This window comes from Xyrauchen texanus, chromosome 29 (genome assembly GCF_025860055.1).
Source record: "Xyrauchen texanus isolate HMW12.3.18 chromosome 29, RBS_HiC_50CHRs, whole genome shotgun sequence".
In the NCBI taxonomy this organism is placed as follows: Eukaryota; Metazoa; Chordata; class Actinopteri; order Cypriniformes; family Catostomidae; genus Xyrauchen; species Xyrauchen texanus.
The window spans coordinates 25,882,786-25,909,506 of record NC_068304.1 but is presented as its reverse complement, the minus strand read 5'-3'; the positions used below and the strand labels follow the sequence as shown (position 1 = coordinate 25,909,506).

The 26,721-nt window shown below is 39.8% G+C and overlaps 1 protein-coding gene across 10 annotated transcripts in view; it reads right to left on the bottom strand.

Annotated features, from left to right (window-relative positions):
- LOC127622895 (pleckstrin homology domain-containing family A member 7-like) overlaps positions 1-26,721 on the bottom strand; it is a 128,973-nt gene that overhangs the window by 26,641 nt on the left and 75,611 nt on the right. For 8 of the 10 annotated variants that reach the window (XM_052097031.1, XM_052097032.1, XM_052097036.1 and 5 more), the window contains 4 exons: positions 25,118-25,222; positions 23,682-23,754; positions 11,005-11,105; positions 4,191-4,366 (listed from right to left, as the gene is read on the bottom strand). In XM_052097031.1, coding sequence (XP_051952991.1) covers positions 4,191-4,366; positions 11,005-11,105; positions 23,682-23,754; positions 25,118-25,222 — 455 coding nt within the window. The remainder of the gene's footprint in view (positions 1-4,190; positions 4,367-11,004; positions 11,106-23,681; positions 23,755-25,117; positions 25,223-26,721) is intronic. The other 2 variants (XM_052097035.1, XM_052097038.1) reach the window with 1 other exon arrangement.

Sequence of the window (26,721 nt, the reverse complement as noted above, 5' to 3'; positions counted from 1 at the left end):
TATTTTTTATGCAGTATCAGATTTAAAAAAAAGCTACCACTCAGGTCCATAATGGACAAAAATGGCCATGTCAAAAAGTGTCATAAAAATATTATAGAATAATATTTTTTCTACTTTCACTGACTTATATTTTAACCAGAATCAGTTCTAATCATAGTTACCAAACATTCATTTATTTTCAGAATTTTAACACTTTAAACGCCGGTTTGTTTACATAATGCCACTGTTGTTTTTTATAAAAAATATAATAATTATAATTATTTTCAATTTAATAAATGCTAAACAGAATTTTTTTATTTTTATTATTAGAGCCTCAGACACATACAAACCACACTCTGAAATCCATACCAACACACTCACACAATTATATATTCATAATGTATCTAATTGGCTCTATAATATGCATAAGCCAAAAACAGCAGAAAACAACAACAAAAGCGATGATATGCCAAACCTGAAAAAATGGCACGATCTGATAAAAAATATTTAAAATGTAAATTTTGAAGCCTTGCCAACATAATGAAAGCATGTTAAACAAGATTGCATAATTTTATAGTTAAATGGCACTGGGATTAAAAATCGCAGTTTTAATGGGTTTCAATGTGCCATTTTTGTCCAAAACGACGCTAAGAGGGAGTATTTTGTGTAACTAGTGCAAAAAATATTTTTTTAAAGAAAATAGGGTGAAATATTAAAATTCCAATAAAAATTCACACCTGTGGAAAATTTTATGCAGTTAGCATTAACACAGACAAAGTTATCAAAAAAAACAAAACTGAAAAAGCCAAAAATGTCCACAAGGATGCACAAGGGTTAAATCAATAGCTATGGGTGAGAAACGGTTCAAAACGTAAGTCCTTTTTACTCTAAATATCCACTTTCACTTTTACCTTCACTTTTACATCTGAAAGTCACACATGATGCCTGTTTAGCTTCACTTTTACATCTAAAAGTGTAAGTTAAAGTGGAGATTTAAAGTAAAAAAGGACTTAAATATTGTTATTTTTCTTGCCCACACCTATTGCTTCTGAATATGTGGATTTAAACACTGATGTCATATTGATTACTTGTATGTTTCCTTTATACTGTAGTTCTAGTCACTGTTCACTTGAATTGTATGGACCTAGATAACTCAGATATTCTTCTAAAAATCTTTCTAAAAAAGTCATACACATCTGGGATGAGGGTGAGTAAATGATGAGATAATTTTCATTTTTGGGTGAACTATCCCTTTAAGGTTTACAGTAGCTCCTAACTCCTAACTAATTTAGGAGTGGTAGAACCCATATTAACTATTTTAAAATTGCTTCTGTCTCTTTATACAATCTCAGTCTGACATGATGTTCAGTGGGGGGCTTTGTGGGGGCCATAACATCTGTTGCAGGGCTCCCTGTTCTTCTATTCTAATCTTTTCTATTTGCAAAGTAATGTTTGGGAGTCTAACATTTAGATTTCCTATTGACACACTAAAGCTGAAGATATACATAACCATCTTAAGACAAATGCTTTTGTGAAACAATCTTATGTGCCTAAGACTTTTGCACATTACTCTCTCTCTCTCTCTCTCTCTCTCTCTCTCTCTCTCTCTCATATATATTTATTCTGTATTTAAGCCTATTCTTACAATTTTGATTTATTTCAATTTCATGACAAAATTTCAACTAAATTAAACTAATACAACTATAATATATTTAAGTTTTATTAATTTAATTTTGTTAAAGAAAACTCAATTCAAGGGAATTCTGTTATGAAATTGAAATAAGTACATTTTAAAATAAGCTAAAGTATTTTTTGAGTGTGTATTAGAATATAATTATGACATTGACCTTTTAAATATGTATCGTCTGAGGCACGATGCTCTTTTCATTATTGTAGACTCACTTAGTGATGCAATTACCAGTCCTATGAACTGAAACATCCCAATTGCATCATCCCAAAAAAGGTTTTGATAACTCTGCGCTTCCTGGCCATAGGTAAAATGCAACTGAGTAGCGTGGATGAATTGGGAGTTTCTCAGTCATCCGTCAGCAGAATTATCCATCAAAATATAAATGCCCTCTCCAGACCCCAGATTGTCCATCAATTCATAGCATATGTTTTCCTTTGGGTGTTCACTCGCTGCAGAGAAATAAGGTGAAATTATATTTCATTGGTGGGCTCAGTGTTATTATTGCTTTGGGTTTTTAAATTTAGTTTTTATTTCTATTTTATATTCAATTTGTCATAACAATTTAGTTTCGTTTTTGTTAGATTTAACAGTTTGTCTGTTAGTTTTAGTTTAATTTTTGTTTTCTCAGTGAAAAGTTTCAGTTTAGTTTTTATTTTAGTTTTAGTGTTTTTAAATCTTGACATCAACAGCCTCCTTGGCAATCATGATTTCAAGCTCGAATATATGTCCCAGAGCCATCTAGCCCTCAGCAAACTGTACTGGTAGACCGCAAATGCAAGATGTACAGTGAAAAGGGAGTTCCATTTTGGTCTGTTATCACCCAAAACCACTTATTGATGACTTTTATGGTACCTTTATGTGCTTTCTGAAGCTTCAAAGTTTTGGACCCTGTTCATTTGTACTGTATGGACCTAAAGAGATGAGATATTCTTCTAAAACCCTTTGTTTGTGTTTAGCAGATGAAAGAAAGTCATACACATCAGAAATGGCATGAAAAATCTGGGATATGATCATAAGAGGGTCTTCAAAAGTTCTACTTCCCAGTATTGAATATTTCTTAATTTTTGCTTTTGACTAAGGTAGAAGATATCCTAAGCTTTTTCAAATGTATAATGTTAGGTTATGTGGCGATTGGATAATAATTAAAAGTGTCATGAAAAGTACAATTTCCAAAAGAGTCCCACTTTGCCCAAATTCACCCTATAAAATTATTTTAGTTTAGTTTCAGTTTTTCAAATAATTTCAGTTTTTATTTTTATTTTAGTTAACGAAAATGATGAGTTATTTTTAGTTGTATTTTTTTAGCTATAATAACACTGGCTGGGCTACCTGGTGTAGGTGCAGTTGATGAAAATCCCATTCATACATTGTATCAACACAGGATGAAGACACATTCAAAAAACACTTACATAACATAACATAACATAACATAACATAACATAACATAACATAACATAACATAACATAACATAACATAAAATAACATAACATAACATAACATAACATAACATAGTGAATTTGCTGACAGATAGTTGTCTACTATCTGAGCTGTGGCTCAGTTGGTAGAGCGGGTCGGCCACTAATCATAGGATTGGTGATTTGAATCCTGGCCCACATGACTCCACATGCCGAAGTGTCCTTGGGCAAGACACTGAACCCCAAGTTGCTCCCAATGGCAGGCTAGCGCCTTGCATGGCAGCTCTGCCACCATTAGTGTAAGTATGTGTGTATGAATGGGTGCATATGTCACAATGTAAAGTGCTTTGAATACTGTTAAGGTTAAAAAGGTGCTATATAAGTGCAGACCATTTACCAGTCACTTTGGGTTATTTAAGAAAGCACACTTATACAGTATAATGTGACATCATCCATAGCAACGAGATCAACTCTGCATTATGCTTACATTAAGATTTCCTTAGTAAAACTTGCTCTTAGCAGTTTTGTGTTTTTTTAAGCAAAAAATCTTTAGAGAACTCCTAGTGGTAAAATAAAAACCTTACCCAGATTTCATAGAAGCACACAAGATTCTCTTTGGAACATTTTCAAATCATCGTGGGATAACATAGATCATCAGATTTTGCACAAACTTGTGGAGTCCATGCCACATTGAGTGCATGCTGTCATTGAAGCAAAAGATAGACATACAATTCCAAATAATAAGAAATTTACTCTAAAAAAATTAAGATTGTGAAATTCATGTACATCATTCAATTAATAATTTCACATTAATTTCTAAGCAGTTCTCTTTTTGCTGTCTCACATTGTTTTACCTACATCTCTGTACAAGCTCCAACTTTTGTAGTTTTGTAGTAGTATTCCTCATTTGTAAGTCGTTCAGGATAAAATTAACTTCTAAATTAATACATGCAATGCCTATAAAACTATATGTAATAAAAAAGGGTACTACAGTACATTTTTAAAATGCAATTTCTCTAGTGGTATTAGACTTTTGGACCCCACTGCATGTACATCATAATAGAAACTTCCTCTGGAATGTTAACACTGTCAGACGGTCACTGACCTCTTTACTGTATGGGTCTGCATGAGTGCAGCCTGGTTCATGGCCCTGACCCAGCCGTTCATGTCCTCCTGTGTGTCCACACTGAAATAGTATGTCCTCATCCCAGTGTGCTCCGCCTGCGAGCCAATCACAGAGCTCTGTTTGTAAATGTAAGAGCGCATTCCTGTGTGTGTAGCCTGCAAGAAAGAGGGCACTAAAATCAGTCCAGCGCAAGACAAAGGAGAATCCCTCAAATAAAGCAGCATCAGCAAATGAGTCAGAGGAGCATCTCAGATGGATGCAGGAAAATTAGAGGCGAGGAGGAATACAATGCGACAGACACACAGATGTAAGTCAGGACGTAAGAATAACCCAAAGGAGCAAATGCAGATCAAGTCAAGCCAAAGCAAATGCTGTAATACTGTGATTTACACACTGGAACAGTGGAAAGCTACAGGAACACTGACATGAATCAGCATAAAAAAATGAACGAAAATACCAGAAGATTAATTAGCAGCACAATACCATACAATAAGAGAAAAGCAAAAAATAAAAAATAAACAAATACAATATAAATTAATTAATAATTCATAAATAAAAATACTAATACTTAAGTTTATTAAACAGTTATTAAGTTATAAAAGCAGTGATACATTTATATATACTGTACATACCTAACACAAATATTTACAAATGTACATGTTTGCAACAACTTTTCTTACTCTGTTTTGTGTTACACAGATTACATGTTACTAAAATTAAAATTACATCAATAATAATGCATCGCAAGGGCACAAAATATTATATTACTACAGTAGGTATTACATAAGCATTATATTAAGTAGCTCATTAGCATTACTCAGTACATATGTAAATAGAAAATAACATGAACAATGTAAAATAAAGTGCGACCAATATATATTTTAAAATCATACAGCAGTCTATTTCTTCAGAGTGTATAAAGTCATCAAGAAAAAAACGCAGATTGCCATCCAACAGAGGAGCACAAACACTGGTGTAATTAATGTGAATTCAATCCCCAATTTCCTCATTAGAGAGAGAGAGAGAGAGAGAGAGAGTAACTTCTGTTGTGTTCAATCTCGTAAAACGAAACAAAGTGGCAATTATAGTTCATTAGAAATTTCCACACTGCATTCTTCACTAATTCTTTCCTTCTCTCACAGTGTGAGCAAAAATCACAACACTAAATACACAGTCACATGAAGACACGTGTGTTTAGATGACTAGCTCATTAAAGGCAAGGAGCGAGGTGCTAAGTTGCTGCCTGTGTTTTAATGTTCCACGGTGGGAAGGCTCTGCAATAAAGCTGTAATATTCATGCAGGGGGCCCAGACCACTGCAGGTGACCAGATGCCTCGATCCACTTCCGTCTTAAATTCAGCCCAAAATTTAAGATTTAAATTTAAACTTAAATTTAAGGTGACTTAATGTCATTCCAAATCCTTACTTTCTTCTGTGGGACACAAAAGATATTCTAATGAAGGATCACACCAAAATATATAGTGACCATGGCAACCTCATAGTGAAAACGTGACTCTATATACATTTTTGCAAAACTTGTTTTGGTACAATTCCCTGCAGTTTCCAGGTGAAATGAACAATATAGGAGCTACAACAACTGTGTGTTTTATTCCCTTTCACTCAAATCATGACTATAATGGTTGATTATGACTTCATAAATACTTATTTTCTCTCTATCACTCAGAACTTTTACTAGAACTATACTCTGCTTTTTTATGATATCGACACACTTTTACTCAAACAAATCTTTTGAAAAATAATACTGTACTTTTGAATGTTGTTATTACAAATATTTATAGTCACAACATAATTCCCATAGTTCCATTTATGTTATTCCATAGTTTAGATGACTTTAATATTCTAAAATGTGAAAAAAAAAAAAAAAAAAAAAAGAATAAGTAAATGATCCTAAACTTTTGTTTGATAGTGTTCATATATACACTTCCAATATAGGCAGCTCACCTGATAGGTCGTTGGACTTACAGACGGAGGACTGCAATTCAAGTCCAGCCATGAAAACAAGCTGACACGTGACATTACAGTGTCATAGAAGTAGCATGAAATGAGGTGGCTGCTTCAAAAAAATGTGCTTTTAATTTAGCTTCTAATTTTTAAAACACTACTGGTTAGATTTAGGCATTGATGAGGTAAGGATGTCTTTTTTACTTCTCATATATTTTAAAACACTAATGGTTAAGTTTAGGCCTTAATTTGGTAAGGATGTCTTTTTAAAATGTTTCATATATATTTTAAAACACTATTGGTTAGGTTCAGGCAAAAGTTTTAGGTTAGGGAGGTATGTTTAAAAAAAAAATTATATTGATAATATATATATATATATATATATATACTGTAATTCACCTTAAAAACAGCATCTGAATACGACACCATTTTACTTGCTTCTGGCGCCCCGAGCTGAACATTTCACTGAATTTCATTTTAACCAAACGTGATTTATATCATGTTCACATAAAAAAGACAGAGGGGTTGTCAAGTTAAAAAAAGAACAAAAATGCATCAGATCCAGCATAATGTGTCATCACACACTAGGTATAAATAAGCAGAAGCATAAATGTAATTTGAGAGATGTGAGGGCTAGATTTTCAGTGAATAATTATTCAATTTTGGTTTGTTCCCCACACAAAGCTATAATATGTCTTCAGAAGACTTGGAATAAAACTCACAAGTTGTAAGGACAACTTTTACATTACATTTATGGTGTCTTTTCAAAGCTGGACAGAACTTGATCACTATATTATTTCATAGTATGTAAAATAGCAGTGTGTACATTCTTAAAAATGTCTAAACATTTTGAACAACATGAATGAGAATGAGCAAATTACAGAATTTTCATTTCTGAGTGAACTGTTCCATTTTCACTAGGGTGTGAATGCACATATAAATAAAAAGCAATGCGTAGATATACCAAAATGCACAGACAATTAAAAAATATATATATTTTGAAATAATCTCTTCCCTTTAACACTGTAATTAATAAGCAACGGTAGACTGGGCTTTAATCAAACTCATGACAAATGCACAAATTTAATTCTCCATGATATTAATACATAACTCAGATCTTGTGACTATGTTCCAAAGAGCAAAATTACATGTGCGCACAGCAAAATGCAGCTGTGTACACAAAACACACACATGTACACACAGCAGAGAGAATACAATACAAGGCGCTAACAATAGCATGCTGCATCCTTCCTTTCTGGCACCATGCATCATATCAGGCTATTTAAGTTGATTTTAGAATAACCAGACCATTCATTAATAGCACTCCTATTAAGTCATCCATGATCCATTATAAGTATGCAGTGCCCTGGTACAATAATGTTTTTATTAAAAAGGTTATGTTGGCTAAGATTAACAACTACAAAACTGAGGGCTTCAAATCGGTCAACAGACTTCTGCTGAATCAACTGTGCAATTTAAAAGGGATAAGTCACCCAAAAATGGAAATGTTGTCATCATCTCATGCACCGGTACTTTCAAACTGCTATGACTTAAACTGTTATGGTTGTTTTTGTACCTTTTTAACCTTGACGAAACCTGGGAAGGGTTGCACCAGCTGTGTCAAAGTTCACACTAAGGGCATAGTAACTACTAGTTAGTTTGTAACTAAGTCAGGGATTAATTTGGTTGCACCACCTGTTCTTGAGAACAGACTTAACTAGTTGGTCGTAAGCTCTTTGTAAAGTAATGCATAGTCTTGCAAAGTTTACCTGCATTTATCCAATAAGCAGCCTTCAAATTTATATATAAATATAAATTTATACATATATACATATATAAAATTATTAAATATATATATATATACACAGGACGACGCATCCTGAAAACTGCACCGCTTGATCGGTTTCATGCTGAAGAGCCACTTAAAAGTATGTTTTTTTTAAATGCAAACAAGTGTAAATGTCAACACCATAATGTATGTCGAAATGATTGATGCATTTCATACAAAACTTGAGCTCATTTATGTCATAAAATATCATTCTGCTTTTTTCCCCCATCCGTTACACCTGGTCGGAGGCTTCCTTAAATATTTTGTTTATACGTAGGGGTACACTCTACCTATGTTTAATGGTGCAACGCTCAAATATTTAGTAGTGCGTAAAATGTGACTTAGTGCCAATTTACACCACAACTAGGCTAAGCTGTAATGTATGTATAGCTGGTGCAACCGGCCATTGGTCACCGTTCACTTACATTGAATAAAAAAAGAGCAGCTTAAAATTGGCTAAACACCTACTTTTGTGTTCCACAAAAGAGAGAAAATCATACAGGGGGTGAGTAAAGGATGAACCATTCCTTTAATGATGTGTATGGCAAAACTGTCCGGTAGATATTATTCCATAAAATGCATTAGTTCCTATGAAGACATACATCACCTCAATAAGAGGAAATGCTACAGTTTTGAAAGCAAATGCCAAGAGCTTTTAACTGTACTGTAGTATTAAAGATAAAGGTGTACCTATTTATAGATGACGCTGAGTGTGTTACTGAGCCTTTCTGGACTGTCAGTCACTCATCACAGGCAGGAAGCCCACCATTGGGAATAGAAGAAGGACAAGGTTCAGCAACTAGAGAACAATGATTGGTCACCTAAACCAACACCTATTGTCTTTTCCTGTTAAAGGATGCAAATACAAGTACTAGGAAACTGTCAGTATAATTTAAGGACTGTCAGTGCCATCAAGATAAGAGGGTGACAGAAACAAATAGCAGGAGCGGAACAGCACAAACCACTCGCCAGACTGCAAAACAGACTGTAACACAACACAAAAGCACAATTGCCTACAGTTAGAAGCCAGAACAGATATATAAAGAGCCTAAATCTGTTTTGTGTCAGTAGCATTTGGAAAAGCAGGCTACGTGTCTGTACCACCTTCGCACCGATATATAGAGGATCATTGCCGAATCAGTGAAAAGGTCTCAGTCCCTCGACCACGTCTGTCCACCAGCATGTGAGGTGAGTTTGCTGGTTGAGCAGAATTCACTGCAATAAGACTTCTATTTGATAGGGATTAGTACAGATTACAGAGTCTCATCTGACCATCTGAGTCACTCAACACTAAATGCCTGCATTAAGATTCCAAGGTAAACAATTCCACATGTGCAAAGCTTATGTCATATATCCCTAACACTCCACATAATGTGTGATGCACAACAACTACTAGCTTTTCACCAAAAGGGTGAACAATTCTAAACAACACTCCTGGAGAATGGTGTGACAACATAGGCTATGTACGGTTTTATGTCAAGAATGAAAATGTGAAGAATGCTGTTAAGTGATATACTGATGCTACATCTTGAAAGACCTCATAAAATTTGGACATTTGTGTTGAGGTCCTGTACACATGGCATTAAAAAGAGCTTTGGGCGATCAGTTTGGGGGAGCAATGGGACAATGGTAAAGACAAGTGTAAACAAGGTCTAAAACGAAAGTGAAAGTGATTACGACACTGTTTTACTCGCTTTTGGTGCCCCTTGCTGGACTGGGAAACTGCAGTGTGACTTTTAATGAAGCACGTTAATTTGTTTTGCAAAAATGTTGCCACAGTCACATCATTTTCATGAGATCAGGCTGTAATTTTGTCAACTTTAAAGACTACAAGATCATACAAAAACATCTTTCTTGAAAACTGGAACGTCATCTCCTTCCACTTCCACATCAATATATCTCAGCAGTAGGAAAGAGAAGGGCAGAGAGAGGTACAGACTGGTTAAGTAACCTTTTTGCCCTCAGGCAGACCCATAGATGCACTCTGTGTCATGAACCCCATGAGGAGAACAAGAAACCGCAGAAGCCACAGGGGATGAAAACACAAACCATTGCCAAGGTCTTCTAAAACGCCTACAAATACATATAGGCACAAAGATATGCACCAAATCAACAGAGGGCTGTACTTGTAAACAAACAGACTGAATAATTGGTTGTGTACAAATTCATGGCCTTCATGGGGGAAATGAATTCTAAATGGTATGAAAACACAGATGCTGCATTGTAAATGCATTGAATGGATTGAGACTGCCTGCGGTAAAGCCTGCATGCATACACAGGGCTGAAGCCATGCAGGGAAATGAAACATGAATATTCACTGCAGATAGTGACTCAAAGTAATCAGCAATTACAGAAAAGCTAAACAAAGAAAAAGCTACACATGACAAAACATCAAGCAGTATAGAGACAGCTGACAGCCATCAAATACTCTCAAAACTGACAAAAATGGAACAGGTTGGGAAAATGCTAAGAAAATGAGATGACAGTCTGTTATAACGTATTGTACAATCAGCTGGTGAAAATACACCTAAAAGAGGACCTTATCCCTCCTAAGCAATTTATATTGTGATAATTATGACTGGCTGACTATACAGATTATTATCCAGCTTATTATATGGCTACTTACCAAATAAATTAATGAACATGAAATACTGACTTGCGTTTATATGATTTAAATATGTGAGAAGTGCAGAGTGTTAGCAGAGTCATGAAACTACTAGCACAGTAATGTAGGAAATTGGTTGCCTGGTATAATGGTCAATTACACAGTTTAGCAGTCAATTTTTGACTGCAGAAAGCAGCGATTGTCTGATTAGAATCAATAATTCATCAAGAATAAGAAGAAATCAAGAATAAGCTGTGTAATTATGTGGCATAGAACTCAAAGCAAGCTGTTAAGATTCTTAGAATTTTCTTTTAACAGTGCGAAATTGAGAATTACTTTACAATGACAAAAAAGAGACTGTCAAAGTGGCAAATTTTTGTGGCAAACTCAGATCTTACCTTGAAGGCATATTTGCGGCTTATGTGATCTTCAGGTCCCACAGGAGAGATAGTGTAACTAGGCAGAGGGATGCTACCCAGCACTGACTCTTCACGGCTGTCTGTGGGGTCAAAAACACCCATTTGAGCTGTCCAGTCTGGTTTTGCAATGCTTTGCTTGCAGTTCTCTCTCCTTATCTCTTCCTCTTTCTTTCACTCTTCCTTACAGGCATGCGGTACTCTCTGACCTGTCATTCTCACACCACTATAATAACATCATCACAATTCACACATTTAAGTTTAGCCAACTAATTCTGTCCTGACTGTTTTCGCTGCAGTTTGTCACACAAGTGTGTGTGTTTATAAGCGGTTGTGTTGGAAACAGAGATTATGTGGTGGGTTGATAATTGATAAGGCTGTATTAGGATGCAATTGGTTAAAAATATTCAAGGCTGTTTGAAGGACAGATTTCAAACCGAGTGAGCAGGGGGCAGAGGGGCTCTGGAGCAGGGAAGAGCAGACTGGTTTGAAAATTATAGGATAGACAAGATAGATTATTACATCCCATAAAAGCTACAAGGGGAAATAAGACAATAAGCAAAGCATGTACAGTACTGTTCTCATTGTATGAAAGAAAGAAAGAAAGAAAGAAACTTCATTTAATATCCCTATATTTAGAGTAAACCTAAATGTGTCATGTTAAACTCTAGGGACTGAAAACTTACATACTAGCTATGTAACACGCAATTACAAACAAAATAAAATGTAAATAAGTTCCAACTCCAAACAAACGTAATATTTCTAATGAGAAAATATCAAAGCAATGAAATAATAATACAAAAAAATAAAGGTGTTTTCACATTGGCAGTGATTTAATTGTTTACTGTAAAGTTTTTTCAGTTAACCTAAAAAATTACTTCATGTGGTACAATCTAAAAAGTTTTTATTCAACTGAATATTATTTAATATGATCAAATCAAACTGAATATATTAGGTTACAAAATAACTGGAACTAGAACTCTGATATTTGGATACATTTAATTTCTTCTAACAGAGAGAGAGAGGTCTAGTGAAAGACTGGATCTAACATAACCCTAACAGTATCAAGAGCAGTCTATAAGAGCTCCACTGTCTGTACTCCCATTGGTAGTTACGTTTCTGCTCATTTAGAAGACATAAACAGAAGCCTCATGCCGCCAAAACAGTGCCAACCAGATTCAAAATAGCATTAAACAGAGCAGTTATCTGAGTTACTGTACAATTTGTCAGTTCAAACCAGTCTGGCCATTCTCTGTTGACCTCTCTCATCAACAAGGCATTTCCATCCACAGAAATGTAATTGCAGCATAGTTCTAGTGGGAAGACTAGCAGCTGTACATCAACGTACCATTAGCTAGTTAACTCCTAGGATATCACATGTAAGCTATTGCTTTATAAGTCAGCTCACAATCTATTGCATTGCTGTTTCGGTGTGCTAACACAGCAACCTCCATCACCCCACCACCACCAGTTGAGTCCTGTCCTGCACGGGGGTAGGCTCCTCGCCCCGCCTCCTATCTCAGGATATGACAGTTCCGAGTACAACTTCTTCGTACCACCAGACGGGGCTTACTCCAAAGAGAGACATTACATTCCTGTTTTATATTCATCAAATAAATGCCATCTTAAATTTCACTCAAGTCTGCGAGTCTTACTGATAGAACTGCCGCTCACTGGATGTCTTGTTTTTGGCACCATTCAGAGTAAATTCTAGAGATTGTTGTGTGTAAAAAAGTTACAGAAATACTCAAACCAACTCATCTGGCATCAAAAATCATCCATGTGATTATCTAATCAACCAATCGTGTGGCAGCAGTGTAGTGCATAAAATCATGCAGATAAGGGTCAGGACCTTCAATTAATGTTCACATTAATCTTCAGAATGGGAAAAAAATGTGATCTCAGTGATTTGGACCGAGGCATGATCGTTGGTTCCAGATGGACTGGTTTGAGTATTTCTGTAACAGCTGATCTCCTGGGATTTTCAAACACAACAGTCTCTAGACCTATACAATATTAGGCAGGTGGTTTTAATGTTGTAGGTTATCAGTGTATGTATATATATATATGTATATATATATATGTATTATACTAGATATTCTTTTACTATTATTCACAAGATATAAATTTGGAGACATGATATACAGACACGGCATGCTTCTACATTGTTTTAATTTAGTATATTTGATTATATAATCAAAATATGTATTAAAGTGAGGATAAAAATTATATGAATATCATCAACGATGCCAGATTTAGATACAGAAAATCCCCACAGTGTAAAAAAACAAAAAAAACAATTGGCAAATGTAGATGCTGATTTTTGCAGATAACCGGCATTTCCAAAAAACAATCAGCTCCAATTAATCTGCAAAATTCTATCTCTAATGTAAATGTACTGACCAGTGATATGTACAACCCTTAACAGGGACAGGGGCAGAAGGATAAAAAAGGCACTGATTTATTTATTTTTTGGAATGAGTAGTAATTATAAATACTTAACTAATTTCTTTGCTTTTTGAGTATTTCACAATTTTCTTGTGTGTGTGTGTATATATATATATATATATATATATATATATATATATATATATATATATACTGTACATAATTTGTAAAAAAAATCCTTTATCACAAATAATAGCCTATTCTGTTATATTTCTCACAAAAATCACCATGGTATTACACTTGTTTATTAATTTATTTTCAGACATGGTCTGTGATAACCCCATGTTCTCTTTCATCATCTCGTGTTCGAGATCCACCTATGGGAAGGGCATCCGTACCTGACCTCTGCAGAAGCATCCAATTGCACCAAGTCTGGCTAGACAGACAGAAGCGCGTGTCCTATGCTCGGTAAGGTCCCGCCCCTTACCTAAGGGCATATAACAATCTGCACGCGCTGCTGCTCCTCAGTTGACATTCGCTTCTCGCGACCTCTGTTTTTGTACTCAGCTCGGTTGAAATTAGAGTTTTTCACTCACCCGTCTACAGGAGGATACATCGCACAGATCAGCCTCCGCCTGACGTGATTAACCTTTTTCAGCCAACTTAGCTGTTTATTGTTTATTGCAAGCCGCCCAAGCTCGCTCTAAACTACCACCAGGCTGCCCGCCTTTTCTCTCTCCTGCTCCACGCAAGGATTTTTCGGAGTTTTCGAACATTTATGGCATTTTCTAAGCCTACGGCCTCCTCTGGGGGCAGCCTATCGCGTGCCTGCCCGGCCGCGTGCGGTGCCCTCATCGCAGCCAAGGATTCCCATCCTTTATGTGTTGTGTGCATGGGTCTCAAACATGCGGAGGAGGCTCTAGAGTTTCCGGAAAACTGTAGCCACTGCCTGGCGTTGCCTAAAAACTCCGCCGCCGGAGGCTCAAGGTCGCCGCTACCCAGTGCACCGACCTCGAACTCTCCGACTCCGATGGGGGTAACGGTGATGACGACGCGCTCCTGGTTTCCTCCCGGGCGCGGCCTCGCTCAGCTGGGCTGATCAACACAACCCGGAATTTCCTGAGGAGATTCTCTCAGTGGACCCCTCGTTCGCCAATGAGCCGGCTGGTTCTGGTGACTACGACGATGCGGGCCTTCTTGAAGGTTCGGAGGACGAGGATGCCATCCCGTCTTCTGTGACTCAGGCTAACGCCCCTGCAGCCCTCACCCAGTCTGTCCTCATCGAGGTTTGTGAGCGAGCGGCCGCTCGCCTCAATATCGAATGGCCAGCTTTACAAAGTGCCACTGACCAAGAGAGGGACGTGTATGACGGGAAACTCCTGGGACCCCCTCCAGGCTCGAGAAAACAACTTCTCCCCGTCCTTCCTGCATGCGCAAAGCATATGAGGTACTTTTGGGGGGACCCGCTGGACCTAAAACACGGTCTCGCGGGCCTTGAAGTAAAGGACATGACGGCCCTTGGGATGGGTGACCCCCCGCCATCGAGCCCTCTGTCGCCAGACACCTTAATCCATCTCAAGGTGGTCTACTTGCCCCCCCAAACCTGTTCTCCCGAACAAAATGGACCGGTTTTCTGCCTCTATACACCAGGCCTCTTACAAAGCCTCGGCCTTGGCCGTCAGAGCCCTCAATGTCTCCTCTCTTCTGTCTGCATACCAGGCTGAACTCCTGGTCGATATGGGGCAACAATTGGAAAAAGGGACCCCCACACCCTCTCTGTGGAAGGAGATTGTTACGGTGAATGACCTTGTTCTCCGTAATGCCCGTCAGGCCGTCCAAGCCTGCGGGCGCTCTATGGCGTTCTCAGTGGCTGGAGAACGTGCTCTTTGGCTTAACTTGTCGGGCCTCCCTGACAGTGAGAAACGGCGCATTGCGGGTGCCCCTGTAGAGCCTGGCCAGGCTCTATTTGGCCCTGCCGTCGCTTTAATGCAACAGCGTTGCGACGACAAGAGGAAGGAGGACGAAGCGCTAAAATTATGCCTCCCGAGGAGAGCGGCACCGCGCCAGGCACCACCCGCGCGACCACCCAACCCTCCTGCTTCGGGGCGTCCTTTCCATTACCCCGGTAAGGCAAAGCCTCGGAATAAGCCACCTCATCAGCAGGGTAACCCGCCTTCTGCTAAGCCTTGGGGTAGAATGTCTTTCGCCGCGGCTGCGGCCAAGAAACCCCCCACTCTACCCCCTCCGATTCTAAACGGAAGCGGCCGGCCTGATCCATGGCCTCAGGGGGCTTTGAGTCCACGTTCTCGGGCCACCAGCCCCCGGACTCTTGTTCGACCCTCCAAGTTCTCAAGAAAAGGAGGGTTTCACTCGGTGGGGTCAGCCCCCCTACCAGTGGGTGCCCACCCTGTGTGTTCGGTTCAGAACCATGTGTGTTCCCCTGTTCAGCCCATATCAGGGAACTTCCATGTGCTGGAAGTGTTTACAGTGAGAAACAGTATGAGAGCAGTGTCACCACACAGCCCCTATTACATCTCTCCCACACACTCAATAAAGGCTTCGGCCCAAGTGTTTCAAAAAAGAAAAAGAACACAAAAAATCACAAAAATCCAGCACAGAGAGAGAACATCTCTCCACAACCCCTTATGTCGCCCCTATGTTGTCCACTAGATGGCGCCATTGTATTTCAAATGAGCAACTCGGGCATAAACGCAGCAATAAGCGCTTCCCCGGCTCAGGTGGGCTCACTTGCGAGCCACACAACAGCTTGGCAGGCTGTGTCGGCTCCCGAGTGGGTGATTCGAACCATAACGAAAGGGTACAGGCTCCAGTTTGCCAGGAGACCTCCACCTTTCGGCGGCGTTATCTTTTCTCACACAGAAAAGAGCGCTGCACACATTCTGAAAGAAGAAATTTCCTCCCTCCTCGTGAAGGGGGCGATTCAAGTAGTACCCCGAGATCAATGCAATCAGGGGTTTTACTCCCGTTATTTCCTAGTTCCAAAGAAGGACGGCTCTCTCCGTCCTATTATGGATCTCAGAGTGTTAAACAAACATTTGAGGAAATACAATTTCAGAATGTTAACACACGGCACACTCGCGCGCTCAATTCATCAGAACGACTGGTTCACATCAGTCGATCTGAAAGATGCCTTTTTCCACATCAATATGTACGCCCCGCACAGGAAATTTCTTCGCTTTGCCTATCAGGGCATATGCTACGAATTCACAGTCCTCCCTTTCGGCCTCTCGCTGAGTCCGAGGGTGTTCTGTCTATGTGCGGAAGCGGGCTTAGCGCCGCTGAGAATAACGGGTCTCAGGATCCTAACATACATAGACGATTGGTTAATCATAGCCAATTCCAGGGAAGAGGTGGTGCAAGACACTCGCCGTGTGCTCACGCACATCACATCACTCGGGTTCAGAGTGAATGTGAGCAAGAGCAATTTCACACCTGCCCAGAGTGTTATATTCCTGGGTCTGGAGCTGAATTCAATCTCAATGCGCGCGCGCCTTTCACAAGAACGCGTTCGCTCTCTAATGAATTGTCTATCACAATTCAAGGAGGGGACGAATGTGCCATATCGCAAGTGTCTCAGATTACAGGGTCTTATGGCATCAGCTATTCAAGTTTTGCCTTTGGGCCTTCTGCGTATGAGGGCATTCATGAAGTGGGTTTTATCCCTCCACTTCAGCCCATTACGCGACCTCTGCCGCTCTGTCACAGTGACGCGCTCGTGCACAGCAGCCTTGCGCCACTGGAGGAGTGCAGACATGTACGCACATGGGACCCCTCTCGGGGCTGTTATGTTGCGAAAAGTGGTAACGACAGACGCGTCCTTAACAGGCTGGGGAGCCACTCAGGAGGGCAGGACGGTGAACGGTTCGTGGCCGAGCGAACTTCGTTCAGCCCACATAAATTATCTGGAGCTCATGACCGTATGGAAAGCTCTGAATCATTTTCTTCCCCGTCTGCAGGGGCATCATGTGCTCGTTCGCTGCGACAATACCACTGCAGTGGCACACATCAATCGCCAGGGCGGCATGCGCTCGCCCAAGCTTCATGCCCTAGCTCACAGGCTTTTGGTGTGGAGCAGGCGGCACTTCCTGTCGTTACGCGCAACCCATGTTCCAGGTGTCCTGAACAGGGGCGCGGACCTTCTGTCGAGGGGGAACCCGCTCTACGGAGACTGGCGACTCCACCCCCAGATAGTGGGCATGTTGTGGGAGAAATTCGGGAAGGCGAACGTAGATCTCTTCGCCTCGCGCGAAAACTCCCACTGTCCTATGTTCTTCTCGCTAAAGGACGAGGACGCGCCCCTCGGCGTGGACGCACTTGCCCACCCGTGGCCCAAAGTGCTGCTCTACGCGTTTCCCCCTGTGCCTGTTAATTCCTACCCTGGCCAGGGTGAGAGAGCAGGGCCTGTCCCTAATTTTGATAGCACCCAGGTGGCCCAAGGCACCATGGTTGGCAGAGATAATTCCTCTTCTGCATGCCCAACCGTGGCCCCTCCCTCTTCGCACAGACCTGCTGTCTCAGGCGAACGGGGAAATATATCACCCACACCCGGACAGGGTGGCTCTGTGGGCTTGGCCCGTGAGAGGACAAACTTAAGCTCGATGGGGCTCCCCCACGGGTGGTTGCAACTATACAGAACGCTAGGGCTTCCTCCACAAGGTCCCTATATGACTGTAAGTGGCAAGTGTTTGAAGGGTGGTGTGATGAGCGTGGTTCAACATCATATCAGTGTTCAGTCTCTGATATTTTATGTTTTTTACAAGACCTTATGGATAAAGGCAGGACTTTTTCCACTATTAAGGTCTACCTGGCAGCTATTTCCGCTTGTCATGTTGGGTTTGATGGCTTAACGGCAGGGCAGCACCCCCTCATTCGTAGATTTATGAAGGGTGCCCGCCGTTCTCTCCCAGTTACTAGAAGGACTGTCCCTGAATGGGACCTCTCCATGGTGCTGGAGGCTTTATGTCAGCCACCTTTTGAGCCCCTGGGAGGCGTTTCCCTGAAAATTCTGTCTTTTAAGACAGCGTTGCTCCTGGCCTTAGCATCAGCTAAACGTGTCAGTGACCTACATGCACTCTCTGTTCATTCCTCGTGCACTAAATTCTCTCTTAGTGGAGATAAGGTTTTTCTTAAGCCTAACCCGGCCTTTATGCCGAAATGCTTCCCAGCATTCTCGTGTGAGGTAATGGAGCTTTCCGCTTTTCACCCTCCTCCTTTTTCATCTGAAGAGGATCAGAGGCTGAATGGTCTGTGTCCGGTCCGTGTCCTGCGGGCTTACTTGGATAGGACCAGTGCTTTTCGGAAGAGCAATCAGCTCTTTATCTCTTGGGCTCCTCCTCACTCGGGGAATCCCATTTCTAAGCAACGCCTCTCACATTGGCTTGTGGAAGCTATAATTTTGGCTTATGAATCTTCAGGAGTGCTGCCTCCAGAAGGCATCAGAGCCCACTCAACGAGGGGCATGGCCGCCTCTTGGGCTCTGTTCAGGGGAGTTTCATTGCAGGACATCTGTTCTGCTGCCAGCTGGGCTTCTCCCCATACTTTTGTACGTTACTACCGACTGGATGTAACCAGGACCCCGGTAGCTCATTCTGTCCTGGGGGTGGGTTCTTCATAGCCCCTCCCCTGTTGGTTCCTTTTTTCTTTATATATGTAATATATTTTATATATATATATAGGCCTATATATATATATATATACATATATGAAGTAGGGAAAAAGGGGTAATGGGCCGGTTGGCTGTACACATTCATGTCACCGAGCATGCATTAACATTCCTGCTGGGTGTTGTCTTTACTGGGTGCTGCTGGGCTGATATTTATGTTTGTGCCACTAACATGTTTCTTCAGCTCTGCCAGTACACAGTTCTCACTTGTGTGCTTCAGGGTTGCCATGTGTGTAATTACGGGACGTGTCAAGCACCGCCTCCTTGGGGCGACCGTTCCCTTTTCTGGCTTGCAGGACCTCACTGTGAGTGTATTGGGCAATCGGGGAGCTGTCCATGTCTCCCATAGGTGGATCTCGAACACGAGATGATGAAAGAGAACAATAGGTTACTCACGTAACCCCGGTTCTCTGAAACATCGAGTGGAGAGATCCACCAAGCTTGCCCCGCTTGCTGCACGAGAAGCGAATATTCTTACTGAGGAGCAGCAGCGCGTGCAGATTGTTATATGCCCTTAGGTAAGGGGCGGGACCTTACCGAGCATAGGACACGCGCTTCTGTCTGTCTAGCCAGACTTGGTGCAATTGGATGCTTCTGCAGAGGTCAGGTACGGATGCCCTTCCCATAGGTGGATCTCTCCACTCGATGTTTCAGAGAACCGGGGTTACGTGAGTAACCTATTGTTTTTGATATGTCATAGTAAAACCATTGTATTTTAGGGTGCTACGCTACTATGGAAGCCTAATTTTTCTGAAATCGATTAGTTTATGTCATTTTATCAAAGACTAATTTAATTTATATCACCGTAAGCAACAAAACTGCTCCCATTATAATTAATAAATCTGTCTACACTAGTGGTATACGATGTCGGAAATGCGGTAGCAATTAAGTATTATTCTTTTGATTACATTTTTATCTGACCCGTTACACATCTGAGGTAACGGAACTTCGATGCTCCAAGGAGCAAATTCAAAACTGCATTTTTCATTTCTTGAAGGGCACTCCTGAAGGAGGGGATGACACTCAAAAGCTTGTTCAAAACCAGGGGCATTGCAGTCATTTTATAATGTGTGTGGGGGAAACAGTAGAAGGCTCACACTGACCCAACACTTACAGTGCAGTATTAATATATTACAATATATTAAGATATAAGTATCATATTAATATATATACATATTATTTACTTGTAATATGTAGCGTCTGGAGGAATCAATGAAGGATAATCATGGACTCAGCTATTTTGGAGACAAAGAACCCCTGTAAGATCACGGAAATGGTCTGTGATATTACAAAGAACTATTGACAAAGAACCCGCATGTGACACCCTCGTGTTACCATGTGAGGAAAGCCATGTGAGACTTTGAACGTAAAAATGTGTGTGTCTTCCATTTAAACCTAGGAAGGCTTATTTTTAAAGAAATATGTCTACCCCTGTATGTTGTGTATTTCTGATGTTAGATCAAAATTAGTAGAATTGTTTCATTTGTGTAGAAATACTCTGAGGCTTGATATTTAACAGCCAAAGAGTGTATATCCCTTTTAAGTGATACCATCACATTTATCTTGGTATCAAATTAAACCTTACGACGTGTCCTAGCGGAATATGAGTATAAGATCACCTTTGAATCATGTTCTGCTATGTTTACCGTCTTTTGAGTGAGTCAAAGCAAAAGTCCAGACCAAATCATAAAGTATGCAAATGAGCCTTGACCGGACAAAGGGAGCAAATTCGCGCCCAAAACGGAGGGGCCTCATTGGGTCACTTCCCCCCAATGGGGGTGTGACCTCCCTACTTTAAAAGTCAGATCTAGCATTGAAATCGCTCTCTTTTGCTGCGCTCTTCATCCTCTCTTACTTCAACCCTCTTCTGCTGAACACTTCAACTTCTTCTTCTCGTCTTCTTGGCTGCTCCCAACTTCCCCATTTCACTTCAGGACCTCCCTTGGACTTCTCCCGGACCTCTTCAAGCCATCTTACATCTCTCACTTCTTCTCCCGATCTTCTGCAACCCTCCGGAACACTCGCCAACTATTCAACAAGTATTCCTAAGACGCTTCGAACTTCTCGGAACAACCCTTCAATTCCTCTTCAAGTGAGTTTCAACTCCACGCGCTGGAAACACCAAACCGAAATCCTCCATCTCACGGACGCCCCAAGGACACGGCATACACGCAGCCTTAGCCACACGCAAAGGCCTATTTGTGCAAGTATTTCCATTGAAATTCAAATGCATCACAGTGTGTAATTTCCTTGCTGGCTTCAAAGGGTTAATTGTTGTAATAAGTTTGCCATACCTCTAATAATTCTTTACTTTCCCTTACTGCATTTATTTTGTTTATTTTATGTTTATTCTATGTTACATGTATGTTTGTCAAGTGTAGTGATATATCACAGTGCCTTGTATTAAAATCAATTATACGCGTAATTGTCTGTGTTTGGTGGTCATGAAACAAAGCCTCTTTAATGTGCGATTTTAAGCTACGAGCTGATATTATCAAAGTAAGTTAACGTGCTTTTGATAAATAAGCTTATAACTAAGAATAACCCTTCTGGAGAATTGATCAGAAATATCTAATAAAGTGGTTCGGCGGACGAACTGACTGGTTGCGGTAGCCTACGGGTCAATTCCATTGAGGTGCTATTAAAATTAATATAGCCTGTCTGCATATGATGTATATTCCTAATTAATCATAATTCGTTGTGTTTAATTATCTATATATATTTGAAGGCAGACTCTTGGACTATATAAGCCCTTTTTGGGGCGTTTTTGTATGTTTTGTATCTGGGTCAACCCGTATGATTAATCATTGATTACGATCATTAATATTAGTCATACATTCCCCAAACCTGACCTGGATACCCTACAAATATTTGTATTATTTTAAAGATTCAAGTATTGCGAAATAAAATTTAGCTAAATTAGCTGCAAAAATAAAGGGCATCTTGCTTCTGTTTCACACATGACAATAAAAGACTGAGCACAAGCTGGCCCTGAATTAATGATGTAATCAATTACAATAATGACGATTGTGCAGAATTAGATTTTTTACTCTGTGCTTGTGCATTAAGGGATTTAAATGTATCCATGTGGCTCGAGTGTTTTGACCACGTTCACCAAAATTAGTTCAGATCCATTTAATAATTCTGTGACCATTTCTGGTGATGCCAGAAGGTGGTGACAAATGAGTGTCTTGTGTAAAATTAGTTAGTCACTATATACATTTTTTAAATCCTATAAAATGTTTATGTCTAGAGACCTACAAAGAGACATTAGTAGAGGATTTAAGCATTATAAGAACAAAACAAATCTATAATTTCTGTACAGTTTGTGAGCAATAATGTCCATATGTTTTCATGTATAAAATCTATCTAGTAAATCTATCTGTTATATGCCCTTAGGTAAGGGGCGGGACCTTACCGAGCATAGGACACATAAAATCTAGTAATCTGCTTAAATTGGCAAAAACTATAAAACTATATACGAAATGAAGACTCATGTGCTGATATAAACTCCACTTACAATGTGTGCTTAAAAGTAGGATTGTCCTTAGTTTATTTTCTGCAAGGCATTTCACGTAATGCTGCCAATTAAGAATGATATGCCGATAAATTGGAATCCAGGGCATGCTGACACCAACCAGGTCTCCTAAGCAACCAAATTGGCCCGGTTGCTAGGGAGGGTAGAGTCCCAAGGGGTAACCTCCTCGTGGTCCAGATTAGTGGTTCTCACACTCAATGGGGCATGTGGTAAGTAGTGTGTGGATTGCGGAGAGTAGCATGAGCCTCCATATGCTGTGAGTCTCCACAGTATCATGCACAACGAGCCACGTGATAAGATGCGCGGATTGACGGTCTCAGAAGCAGAGACTTGTCCTCCACCACCCGGATTGAGGTGAGTAACCGAGCCACCATGAGGACCTACTAATTAGTGGGAATTGGGCATTCCAAATTGGGAGAAAAAGGGGATAAATAAAAGAACACTGTATACAAATCCACCATTTGGACTCGGAATGGGTTCAGCTAGGAAAAGTGCAGGACACCAAAATCACCTTTTTAAACAGTGGGCGGATTCTACGCCCTAGTTCAAAATGAAAGTGAGAACATTTATTGTCTTCCCTCTTCAAGGGCTCTGCAGTTCAGAGTCAGTATAGGGCATAGGGAGGATGATTTGCAATTGGTATCTGCCCCTGATCTGCTGTAGTGCACGCTCTTAAAGGAACCTCAGCTTTTTTCTTTAATATGCCCGCGATTTACAAAGAAATCTCATAACACCGTATTACTGTTATTTTGAGATTATGACGAGATTTTAATTTTGTTTTATTTAACTATTTTAATTGAATTGTTACAATTTCTCCTCATTTTCTGGATGACCAAAAGGGCACTTTTGTTCTATGCACATCAGTGGTAATGACTGTTGCTTATGATGTTTCAATTTGCCAACTCTCATGGTCAATGAATGAGTTTTAGTCTTTTGTTACTGCCATCACTGTGAACGTGCCATAAGTTTTGGAGTATCTGAGGGTCAAGTTGGCTAGTAAATATTCATGTGAATCTGTGATTCTGTTTGGTGTTCAGTGAAGAAACTCACCTTTGTAGTAGAAGAGGCAATAGTCAGCCAGAACAAACCATTTCCTCTTCCACAACCGCATCCCTGTGCTGTCCTGAAAGTACAAAACACAGACAGCCTCAGGCAGGTGAAGACATCTGATGGGCGAAGACAGCACTTCAAACAGACTTCAAACAGGCAATTCATAGTACTCTTCCCTGACAGTGAAGCACCGATTTCTCTTCCAGTTAAACCAAACCTGACTATTTTCAATCTGGGTAAATATACTTTTGATGTTTTCATGACATGGAAGACCCTACAAGTGTATATCTGCTTCAAAAGCCTTCCTAGACAGCATTTTTGGGCATCATAGGCAGGTCTGAATGTCACAAAATGCAGTCTAGGTAGGTAGCTTGCTTGACTTTGAGGCAACATCATTGTTTGTTGCATGCATACAGATTAAGAAGCCATTCGTGGCCATTGTACCACCTCTCACAGTTGTGTTTTTTCATCTCACACCATGAGTGCTGTGTTTTTATGATGCAGTGCCAAGTTGTTGAACTATAAAAATGTAATCTTAAATGTTTTGTTTAATTCAGTTGCACACCCACCATTTTACCGCAATTGCACATCCTGTGTGAACGGCTCCTTACTCATTCTGTAAAGCTGTGCTGACCACCAATTCAAAATGTCAAGATAGATTTTTAAGCTTGTATTGCTCCAATTGGTTATTCCCTTAATACAGAATTTACATATGGGTCAGGTTGCATAAATAATAGCGATATTTTTTATTAAATCACAATAAATTAATGCATTGTGTTAAACTGACTGCTCTGTTATTTATTATTCTGATGTTTTCTTTACATTTAAAACCCTACGTGTGTATATGTTTGTTTCAAAAACCTAGAAAGCTTTCAACCTAGATAGCATTTTTGGGTAACACTTCACAAAAAAGTTCCATTTGTTAACATTAGTTATCATTAACTAACAATGAACAATACTTTTACAGCATTTACAGTATTTATCTTAGTTTATGTTAATTTCAACATATACTAATACTAATACTTTTTACAATCAAAAGTTGTATTTGTTAACATTAGATAATGCACAATTAACAAACAATGAGCATTTATATTTTTTATAAACAAACATTAACAAAGTATATTGTTCATTGTTTGTTCATTATACCAAATGCATTAACTAATTTTAACAAATAGAACCTTATTGTAAAGCGTTACCGCATTTCTACACATTGCAGGCATGTTTCAACATCCAAATGTTAAAATGTGTTCACAGACACTGCCCTAAAAATGGCTGTTTAGGTACACAGCTTGCTAGGTTTTGAAGCACCACCATTATATTTTGCATATGTGCTGAGTAAAGTAACTCTTACTGTCTTCCTGCCAAATGAGACAAAGAGAATATTTAGCAAAAGCTTTGTTAATCAATAATCAATCTCATTGAACAAATGATCTTACCTGTTTGTAAAGCCATCCACGAACAACCACAGGAACACTGGGATTTCTTTTTATGGCATTGTCCCGTTTGCCAAAGCTATGGACCCTTCCACTGGACCTAGATCCCTGTATTGCACACAACACACACACACACACACACACACACACACACACACACACACACACACACACACACACACACACACACACACACACACACACACACACACAAAAGAATGACCAGGAGGGATTGAGAGCTCATTTATCACATATTAGCCTGGACCATTATCCAGGGGCTGATCTAAGACACCATTCACTGGCATTCTCTGGGCACACAGGCGTAAGCCTACATGCTACCCACAACTCACACAAGCCATTGAATTAATACGCCTCATACATCACCATCACAACCAAAGCTGCCAACGACAAGAGTTACAAGCACAGCTGGCTGCTCTCATTTGTCTGGAATAGTCCAAATGCAGGCAGGAGATGACACGGGCAGCGTTCCTGCTGGTTTATTTCTCTGGTTCTCTTTAATCAAACCACGGCAGTCAGCCGTGACAGCTCTGCTTGAGTTTCTTTTACATGCATACATAAATGCTACAGTCCTTCTGTTATCTGTAGCCATTAACCATAAACTCGAGGCTGCAGACAATCACAGCCATGCTCATGTTTGCAAGTGTGATTTTGCTTTTACGCAACAGGTGAAGCAAGTATTTTCTGCACCAGTAGCATCACCAAACATAATTGTTTTTGAAAAGATTTTCTTCAACACGCCCCCATTCTGTTATTGGTTGATCAAACAGATAGTCCCGCCCCAGACTCCTGCCATTGGACAAGCCAGTGTTGCTATGTCAGGCTGGTCGGGATACTCAAAAAACAGAGCAATTTTTTGATAGTGCCACAGAGCCACTTCGGGGAAATTAGCCTACCTATTTAAAGGTTTAGTTGAATCTACACATTAAGCTGGGTATGAGAAAGAATTTTTACATCCAAAAATTTACACATTTTTCCTTTAATATCTAGAAACTAATTTCAGACACAATATGGCCAGCTATTTTGTTTATTTTTGTTTGGCTGCAAAAGTAGTTTGGTAACAATGTTTCAAACAATACAATTATAATTCTATGCAGCAAACACAGTCTTCAAAAAGTGGAGTATTACAAACAGTGAAATATTTCACATTTGAAGAAAAATAGCAACATTTCTTAGCTCAGAGGTCCTTCAAATGCAACTGAATGGAGATTTCTCATTTGAAGCTCCAAAAATCACAGAAAGTCAGCAAAAACGTCATCAAAACGACTCCAGCGGTTAAGTTAATGTCTTCTAAAGTGATACAATCACTTTTGGTGTAAAAAATAATCAATATTTAAGTACTTTTTAACTAGAATACAATGCTTCACGAGAGGGTGGTGTCCAAGCGGTCTCTCGTGTGATGTATTTGCATTGCCATGGATATAGATGTAATCTCACATTCTCCACTCAGTTGAGACATTCAGGATAAGAGCACAAATGCACCATTGTGAGTAAAGAAACAGATAAATACAGATCTAAAACAAAACCAACCAGGCTACTGTACAGTTTTCTGCCTTCTCACTTGTAAACAGCACTGCTCTTCCAGCTGT